The sequence below is a fragment of the Electrona antarctica genome (genome assembly GCF_951216825.1).
Source record: "Electrona antarctica genome assembly, chromosome: 5".
NCBI lineage: Eukaryota > Metazoa > Chordata > Actinopteri > Myctophiformes > Myctophidae > Electrona > Electrona antarctica.
In genome coordinates this window covers 12913578-12924248 of record NC_136810.1, presented here as the reverse complement: position 1 = coordinate 12924248, position 10671 = coordinate 12913578, and the positions used below count along the sequence as shown (strand labels likewise).

The following is a 10671-nucleotide window of genomic DNA, read 5'->3' as shown; positions in this document are numbered from 1 at the left end:
TTTTTTTTTACTTCAAATCCATGTTGGTAAACAACTATGTATTTGAATAATGTCACATGCAGTAATGCGCCTGTGTCTACAAATCTAATTAAATTGTTCAAAAGTAATCCCTTTGGCCTTTTTGTTGCATGAAGTGACTGTTATTCCTTCCTCTTGAAAAAGTTGTAAAAGAGAGTGCTGCTATAGGGATACACATATCTTGCATAGGAAACGACAAAGAACATAGGTAGGCCTGCGTTTGGTTTCATGCATAACAGAAAAGCCGTGTGGGGGACAAGACTGACTCACATAGTGCAAAATCCCTCAAAAGACACACACACATACATACGCACGCACGCACGCACACGCGCACACACACACACACACTCTCTCTTTTCCCGTCACAGTTTGGCCATGTTAGCTCCAACATTCAGTTCTATGACCACACAGTAAAATCCTCAGTCAATTTAAATTAAAGGAACACTGTGATTATACTGTGTGTGTGCGTGCCATCGTGATTCTTGACTTAACCGTTTTGTGAGAATGTTGGGCCTCTCTGTCTGTGTAATATATATATATATATATATGTGTGTGTGTGTGTGTGTGTGTGTGTGTAACACCCAGGATTCAAACTCGAGTCTCCCACGTGAAAGTCCAACATCTTAACCACTAGACCAAAGGGATATTAGACCTTTGAGTCCATCAGGCTGAGCGCACACGTACACCCTTTGTACACCCCCCCCCATTCAACCCCCCCCCCCATTCACCAGGATCCTGAATGGCTTAACAAAATTGATATAAATATTTTTGAAAATCTCTATGGGAGAAATGAATAGGGTCTGGATCGGTGGAGCCACAAAATGACTGCTATGCGCTAGTTAGTATAGAACACATTGCCTACACATCCTAGGCAAGCCTGTGTTACACAGATCTACAAGCTTATAGGGCTGCGATGCCTTGTGAGCTTGTAGATGAGTTATTTTAGGTGTGCGACACCTAGCACAGAACGATAAATCAGGCTTGGTAGTAGTAGAGAAAGCAACATGGCCACCATAGAATAAACTGCCTGAACTCACACTGAGCATTACAGTGTGACAGTAATAGCAGTAACACCCCCCAACCCACCCCCCACAAAGATCACCAAAAAGGTACACTTTTCACAATATCCCTTTCCTCCCTCCCTTCTTTCTCTCCTGGCCTCTCCTCTTATTATTTCCCAGCGAAGTTGAACGTTTGGTCTCAGAAAACAGCAGGTTTCGGGGGAAGGAACTCTGCATGGTAGGGGTCACAAACAGTGACATCACCACAATGTGAAATACAAATTGCATCACACTGTGAGCTTGTAGATTGGCTATTCTTAGCTAATGTTCCCAGCAGAATGTGGATGCTGGGGTTCAAGTGGTTAATGCTCCATTGTACAACGTTGTTGCACACAATAAATAGCACATCTACATGTTCTACAAGCACAGAGATCTGCCATTGTCAGTGTGCAACACCTTACTCTCCTCTCCCTTCAGCTGTTTTATATTCTGCTACCTCCATTGTGTGACCTCTTGTTCTGCTCCCTCCCCTCTCATGTCTGTGTCTTGTGTTAACAGGTATTATTATCATTCATCCAATCACTCACTCAATCAATCATTAATTGAATCCACCATTGGCTTCAAGACCAGGGCAAAAGAAGAAAAAGTTTTACATAATCGATGTGAACATCATTGTTATTCTCGTGTTTCTAATGTCTGGGCTCCGCTCACTTAGTTGCATGATGGGGTAAATGGAGAATATTAAAATCATGTTAATTTATTTGTTTTCCCTTCTAGATTTCAATGTATGAAACTGTTTTTCTTTTGCCCAAGTCTACTTTCATTGTTCATCATTCTTCCATTCCATCAGGGTTGGGTCCACTTTCAATGTAATCAACTCAAAATTAAAATCATAAAAATCAATAATATTACATCTAAATTCACTGAAATGAATTAATAAACAGAGTTCTGGCATGGTAAGTCATAGAGATTGTCATATTCAATATATATATATATAAAAACAACAACAATGAGGAAAAATCTTTCCATTTTGTATTTACAGTTTGGTTTGGTGTTTAAGTTTGGTTTGGTTGTTTCTTCAGTTGATTGCATGGAAAGTGAATGGAGTTTAACCCTGTTATTCACATGGTTGTACTACGGAATCCTCTTCCTCGTTCTCAGCGCATCTTGTGTTCCACCTCAGCGTTGGCCATGTTTGAGGCTTGAGCCAGGGCTGGGCTGCTGCTGACGTCTGGACTGAGGAGAGAGGGACAGAAGCATGGGACAGGGAAGAGAAGAGAAGAGAAGAGAAGAGAAGAGAAGAGAAGAGAAGAGAAGAGAAGAGAAGAGAAGAGAAGAGAAGAGAAGAGAAGAGAAGAGAGGGGTGAGAAACCGAAAAATTAAGTACATATTTTCAACAACTATAGTTCTAACAGTTAACACTAAATCATGAACAAAAACATAAGGAACAACGACAGTGATGAGCATTACATTTGTGATGTAAAGGCATCTTACAGTGCATAGAAATTAGTAGTCATCTCAAAAAGCCATATGTAGTACGATTACCATCAACATCGGCCATCTCAAGAACGCAAATCCTAATACTGTAGCAAATAGTTTTGCCATTGCTGCTTTGTAAACAAACAAGTAACAATCTAGTAGTAGAGTGGCTTGATTAATAGTGTTCAAATAGTTTGAGAAGTGACTTCCACATGGCTCCCAGCATGGAGGAACACATGTGTTGAGTTTGACGAATCGAGGATCCAGGGATGAAAAAGGGGTCACAAGCAAAACAGTGCTACATGATTGAGGGCAGCATTAAAGTAGTTTCTGATATGCTCACTAGAGGGAGCAAGAGAGCTTCACATTAGCAGCTGTCAACTGCTGCCGTTTATAAACTCAACAGGTTTCGATATTTTTGTCAAGGTGGCAGACAGATGGACAGACAGACAGGCAGACAGATGGACAGACAGACAGGCAGACAGACGGACGGACGGCACATTAACTGGCAGACACACAGGCTGTCTGACACCCAAATAAACATACAGACAAATAGACAGGAAGACAACACAGGCATGTGTATGTGTACACAATACTACACACACACACATGGCATGGGCTCAGGTTCACATATGCCATGTGCACACGTATGCATAGTCAGGAGTCCTTTTAAAAATACATGATGATGCCTTGGTCTGGTGTGTGTGTGTGTGTGTGTGTGTGTGTGTGTGTGTGTGTGCATGCTTGCGTGTGTGTGTGTGTGTGCGTGTGCATGCACGTGCGTGCGTGAGTGTGCGTGCATGCATGCATGCATGCATGCATGCATGCATGCTTGCGCGTGTCATGACCCGGTCTGCCTGTCACAGATACCTCTGGTTATGAGCTAAATATCTCTCTTACCAAACATAGATAGCTGTGGGAAAGAGAGAGAGGGTAGAGGTAAGGGGTGCGAGCATGCACGAGAGAGATAGAGAAAGGAGGCAAACAATTAGAAGCACAGAGAGAGAGAGAGAGAGAGAGAGAGAGAGAGAGAGAGAGAGAGAGAGAGAGAGAGAGAGAGAGAGAGAGAAAACATATGCATCTGGGATGGGGATATCGGAGCTTCTAGCCTTCTACCTCCGATATCCTCCTAACTCTACAAGGGTCTTGAGGTCTACTGACCAGTCGCTTCTTAAGCCCAAACCAAACCAATGATTTGCCACGCAATTCCTTGCAACATGCAACTACTTGCAACTCCTTGCAACCATTATCCCCAATGGCAGTTGCACGGAGTTGCATTGGTGTGTTTGACCTTACATCTGTTTTGTTGCAAGGAGTTGAGGTTTGGGCTTTAAGGTCCCACCAACAAAGCTGAAGAGCCGGGGGGATTGATCATTTTCCCGCTGTAGTGCCCAAAGAGCTTCCACCCCATGTTGTGTTTAAATCACATTTTGAAAAAACTCGCTGACTGAGAGTTGCTGTCTGCTCTAGGCAATGTGTTCTGTTGTCCTGTTACAAAACACAATCAATTATTGTGATTCGTTTTTTTTGCTCTTGGTATTTGAGTATTCTTTTGAGGGTACAGCACTTTGGTTCGACGCGGTTGTTTTAAACGTGGTCTATAAATAAAGTGGATTGGACTGGGATATGCAAAGGAGAGACATGATAAAGACATGAGGAGCAGTGAGACGGCAGGGCAGGAGGGAGCGAGCAGACTGAGAGGCAGACAGAGGTGGTTAACAGGGGTTGTTCAGTTCAAGTGGCGTGTAGCTGTCATCTCCGTGAGTCACCATAATAGCATCATAACACACACACACACACACACACACACACACACACACACACACACACACACACACACACACACACACACACACACACACACACACACACACACACACGTCATACTACTATTATGACTCTGCATACCCAGACTGACTCCACTACGTGTCTCCTCAAAAGAGCTTACTGCGATTTTATCAGAGCCACAAACTCACCACAATTATAAAAAAAACTGCTGCAATCAAATATTCATGCTTATGCCCTGATTATAATTATTGATTAGGGAGTTGACAACTCAACTTAAATTTGTCCTACACAGCACTAGTTTGCATGGGTGCACGACACGTGTGTGTGTGTGTGTGTGTGTGTGTGTGTGTGTGTGTGTGTGTGTGTGTGTGTGTGTGTGTGTGTGTGTGTGTGTGTGTGTGTGTGTGTGTGTGTGTGTGTGTGTGTGTAATCCCAGGCGCTACACTTCCTCTGCCAACCGGGGGAGGGCAGCGGACTGACCTCATGCTTACTTCTATGCATGAGGAGTCAAGCTGCTTCTTTTCACCTGACGGGGGGGAGTTTTCCCGGCTGGACGTAGCGCGTGGAACGAACACATTATTCTGACCAGGATAACTGCATGTTTTTTGTGAGGGTACCTACCCTAGGGGACACGGGGAGAACATGCAAACTCCACACAGAAAGGCCCTTTCGCCAACCCCGCCTCGGGTATGGGCACTGATGATACGGAGGAGAGAACACGCCCCCCAACTTAAAGATTTTCCTGCATAGCAGAGGACTGGAGAAACTAAGAATGACCTTCAGGCAATGGAAATTGTCAGTATTACCTACTGTTGTGCCCACTACGAAAAGTGGGGGCAATTTCATTGTATTTGTGAGGAACCTAGTCGGTCGGATAGTTAAATTATGATGTAAAAGCAAGTCAAATTGAATATAGTAAACCTGCACTGTACCGTAAACAGGCTGTATTGTTCCTGTTGTGAGGCTAGTGTGGTTCTATATGGAGTTATCTTTGTTGTGAAGCTAGTGTGGTTCCATATGGACTTATCTTTGTTGTGAGGCTAGTGTGGTTCTATATGGACTTATCTTTGTTGTGAGGCTAGTGTGGTTCTATATGGACTTAACTTTGTTGTGAGGCTAGTGTGGTTCTATATGGACTTATCTTTGTTGTGAGGCTAGTGTGGTTCTATATGGACTTATCTTTGTTGTGAGGCTAGTGTGGTTCTATATGGACTTATCTTTGTTGTGAGGCTAGTGTGGTTCTATATGGACTTATCTTTGTTGTGAAGCTAGTGTGGTTCCATATGGACTTATCTTTGTTGTGAGGCTAGTGTGGTTCTATATGGACTTATCTTTGTTGTGAAGCTAGTGTGGTTCTATATGGACTTATCTTTGGTCGTATGTACAGGTTGGAGAGCTCTCTATTGATCCACACACAGATGGTTGCCTGTATACAGTAGGTCACTGTAGGCTGTTTAACCACAACTCAATACTGGAGGAGTGTGTGTGTGTGTGTGTGTGTGTGTGTGTGTGTGTGTGTGTGTGTGTGTGTGTGTGTGTGTGTGTGTGTGTGTGTGTGTGTGTGTGTGTGTGTGTGTGTGTGTGTGTGTGTGTGTGTGTGTGTGCGCGCACGCGCGTGTGTATGCAGTATGCACACGTGAGGCGAGGTACGGGTCTGATGTTGATCAATACTAATAATATATTAATGCTTTTTGTGCCAGCTCATCATTCACCACCTGATCCCCTACTAATGTGTGTGTGTGTGTGTGTGTGTGTGTGTGTGTGTGTGTGTGTGTGTGTGTGTGTGTGTGTGTGTGTGTGTGTGCGTGCGCGCGTGCGTGCGTGCGTGTAGCAGAGTTAAAAAGGCACATTATTATTCTCCATAAATCACGTGTCTATCCATCACTGTGGCAGGTTCCCACTGACCCAAAGTGACCAGCATATTGCTGATGTCAGATAAAATACTTGTAAGACTAATGCCTGATTTATACTTGTTTGCATGCTGTGCACACACACATAGGCAGTAATATACAAGCCTGCATAAGCTTGTAAATCAGCTCTATTTGGTGTGCAACAGCTCAGTGTAAATCAGTGTTATAGCCAGGGATGATGTTACGTATCAACGTAAACCTTGACTTTATAAAGCCAAAAAGTGGACAACTCTGCTGAGATGAATTATATGTATACTATAGAAAGAGCAGGACCCCTAAATAGCTTCATGCTTCATGTGCACATCAATCTGTCTGTCTGTTTGTCCGTCTGTCTACCTGATGCCTCTGCTGCTTTACATCAGCAGGACAGACAGATTAGATATGTTGTAGACAGACAGACAGACAGACACCCCCCACGTCGCAATACTTTGTTCGAGGGACCCCAGAAGCAAAGATTAGTGTTAAAAATGTTCGCTTTATAAATTATATAAAAGAGAGAGAGAGAGAGAGAGAGAGAGAGAGAGAGAGAGAGAGAGAGAGAGAGAGAGAGAGAGAGAGAGAGAGAGAGAGAGAGGTGGAGTCTCTCAAGCTCAAACCACAGAAATGCAGCGGCTGAATCTGGGCCACTATTGAGCCACTGCTATTCAGTCACACCCATTCATTCCACATTCACTCACATGACTTGTTGTTGCTGTTTGTGATCATTATTATTACAGTAATAATAATGATAATAATAATAATATAATACTCATATAAGATTTTGTGTGCCATGATCCCCCTTATCCCCTGTGTGCCATGATCCATGATGATGATTATACTATACTTAGTATAATATACTTATTTTTACTTCTTTCTTTTTTAAGTGAACAGAAAGTGGCCACAATAAACAATGTGGCCACACCCACCAGTTCATTAAGTATACCTTGGCCCACAGCTGTTAAACTCAAAGGCTTTCAGCTTTCAGGAAGAAACCAAAAATACACAGGGAAGACATATTTACATATTCTAACCCCACCTGGGGGTCTATTAGAGAAATGTTAACGCCATAGACACAGAAGAAGTACCAAAAATACTGCTGGGGGTTTGCTATAGAGCGTCGCAGTCCCGCCCCCTACCATGGACCAGGAAATGATTCTCCGTTCATTTTCCTCATAGACATTTCAGAAAGTATTTATTTAAAGACGTTTACGCCGCGGACAAAGCCAACTCGAGTCGTGACAAATCATGACAACAAACAAAATTTTTTGGGCCGAACAAATAATTAGAAAGAAGAAAAAAACGGCAGGTTACAACACTTTGTTGTTTTTCTTCTTTGTAGTTATTTGTTTGGTTCAAAATATTGTTTGTGTTGTCATGAGTTGTCACGACTCGAGTTGGCTTTGTCCGCGGCGTAACCGTCTTTAAATAAATACTTTTTGAAATGTCTATGGGAAAAATGCATTGGGATTAATTTCCTGGTCCATGGTAGGGGGCGGGACTGCGACACTCTATGAAAGCACAAGGTTAACAAACATGCAGTGTTTTGTTTTGGGTCATTGTGGGTGTTGAACTTCATGGTATTTTACACTCTGTGTAGAGAGAAGGTTGGGTGGATAATGTGAGAGTGTATTTTACACTCTGTGTAGAGAGAAGGTTGGGTGGATAATGTGAGAGTGTATTTTACACTCTGTGTAGAGAGAAGGTTGGGTGGATAATGTGAGAGTGTAGAGAGAAGGTTGGGTGGATAATGTGAGAGTGCTTCATATTGATTCAGAAGGAGACAGGAAGTTCTCTGTTCCTCTCTGAGAGCTTCAGGGGAGAAACATGACACCACAGAGATGAAAGCCTTCATTTGATGTCTCTCTCTCTCTCTCTCTCTCTCTCTCTCTCTCTCTCTCTCTCTCCCCCTCTCTCTCTCTGTCTACCCCCTTGAGGGCCGCTAGCCCCTCCTATGCCCAGCTTTCCTGGTTTGTGTAAACACAAACATTGGCTTGTGATTGGCTGATCACCCCATAGCGATGATTTGATTGGCTGAGCAAAGTACATATTGAAGAAAAAGGTGAGGGCAGAAAAGTAAAGATGTGAAGTGCCCCTTTTTCTGGTTTCTTTGGATCATTTGCCACAGTGTGAAGTGTGTGTGTGTGTGTGTGTGTGTGTGCGTGCATGCTCATTACTAAAGTCAGGTATAATATATATGTATGTACAGTATATTATGTATCGTATCATTCACAATGCAATGCATGCACATGCTGGTATGAACCTTTATACACATGAAGACGCGCACGCACGCACGCACGCACGCACGCACGCACGCACGCACGCACGCACGCACGCACGCACGCACGCACGCACGCACGCACACACGCACACGCACACACACACACACACACACACACACACACACAGAGGGTGGTTTAGTGCATGACAGTATGATAGATGGTGAGAAGTGGAGGACACAGACCCTGTTCTTTTCTGCTGGCTGTCTGTCTGTGTTTGTCATCAGTCCCAGATTTTAGAAACCACAGGGTCCTAAAAAAATTAAACAATTTGGGGTTCATTCTTAGAGAAGACGCCTCTGACCTCCCCAAAGCCTTCTGGGAAATGTAGTTTATTGTGGAGTTGTTTTATCTTCAATGGAGTGTATCGTCAAAATAGTACCTTTGTAAATAAACAGACTTCATAACTGCAGCTGCAGATATTGTTCTGGGAACATTTATTTTTTATAAAGAAACAGTCTAGTGTGTAAACTTATTTAGTATTTATGAAGTGAACAACAAACCACATTTCCTAATAAGGCTTTTGGGACACCCGGCATAATTTACTCAGTCAATCAATCAGTCATTGATATCAAATCAAATCAAATCAATTAGATGAATGTTCAAACCTGATCATGCACTAAACCTATTACATAAGCACTCATTAGATTAACACAAATTATACTTAAGAGGAAAAATAAAACATTGAAAACCACACAACCACATGCACACCACATACTAAGCCCCACACCCCAACACATAGAAGCAGGTTGCCTGGCAGTATGACTCTATAGCACTGGTTGTCAAACCATCTCATGTCAAGGACCCCCAAATTGACACTCATTAGCCCCAAGGACCCCAGTTGAAGAGATATGCCAGGGAGGGACCCCCATAAGAGAAGATTGTTACGGCTCTAGTAGTGATTCTCAACCCGTTTAATTTCATGCGTTATACGGACCCCACCATTTAATGGCATTTCTATCTCTGGGACCCCCAATTTATATTTTAAAATCAATATTAATTTAACTCTGAGAGTGTACAAATGGAACCAAATGGATCCGTTGGTTCCATTTGTATACTCTCAGAGTTACAGACCCGTAATGGTCCATTTGGTTCCAAACTATCATTTAGCTGGAGACCCCCTGGAACTGCCTCAGGGACCCCTGGGGGTCCCCAGACCCCACTTTGGGAACCACTGCTATAGAGCACCAAAGTCTGAAGTAATTCACGCATCCTACCTGGGTCACACTTGTTTTCCTCCCCGTTCTGAATTCCCATAGATGTGTTTAATATCGCGGCATATGAGAACAATCATATTGACGATGAGGAAACGCTAATGTTACTGAAGGCCCCTGAATTAACCAGAGTTTCGTGAATGATACAGAGCCACCTCCATGACAATATCGGTATCGGGACAGTTTGTTAATTTTTGGAACACATTTCTTATATGAGACGATTCTAAGATGACCCAATGCTATTTTCCATAGAGAAAATACTCCTGTGACCCAGGGGATGAGCGAGTGATGTCAGGACTTCTGTACTCTAATAGGATATAAGGTTAGAACTGAAACTGAAAACATTCAAATCTCGAACAATTTTTAAATCACTAAGACAAACACTCAAAATGAATATCAGATCAAAATACAGCAAACAAGTTGGCCGTCACCTGGAACAAATCATTTTGAGATGGAGGTCTGCAGCCAAATTTAATATAATTTTGGGGGTCCTTGACATCAAAAAAGTCTGAGAACCACTGACATTGAAACATACGCTTTTCAGAAAACTGTAAGGATTTGGAAGACATTTTTGTAGAATCAGCCCCAGGTCTTACCCTGAGCCCCGGCCCGCACCCTCTCACCTCCAGATCCTCTCTGTGTGATCGCTCTCTGTCCTCAAAGTCTCGGGTTCGGCGTCGAGCCTCTTCAAACGCTGCCTGGGCCAGAGCATCCTCTTGCTGGAGAGAAAGAGAGACATGTCACGTTGGATCAGTTGCAATCAGCACTCCTTATATGTTTAACTCACCGACGCTGCCTGGGCCAGAACATCCTCTTGCTGGAGAGAAAGAGAGACGGACAGACATGTCACGTTGGATCAGTTGCAATCAGCACTCCTTACATGTTTAACTCACCATCACCGCCATCTGGTGGCTGAATTTATACTCGAGAACTGCCACCATTTATATTTTTCAATGGAGGGTAACAGGCAAGCCGTTTTACTCGGAAACGGAAATCCCGCGAATGT

General features: G+C 43.2%; 1 protein-coding gene across 1 annotated transcript in view; it reads right to left on the bottom strand.

The window, feature by feature from the left end:
- Positions 1–1158: 1158 nt before the first annotated feature.
- The window catches only part of cbfb (core-binding factor subunit beta), a 44011-nt gene continuing 34498 nt past the window's right edge, over positions 1159–10671 (bottom strand). The window contains 3 exon segments of the mRNA XM_079502052.1: positions 1159–2224; positions 2226–2255; positions 10289–10384. Of these exon segments, the coding sequence (XP_079358178.1) occupies positions 2177–2224; positions 2226–2255; positions 10289–10384 (174 nt within the window). The 3' untranslated portion in view covers positions 1159–2176.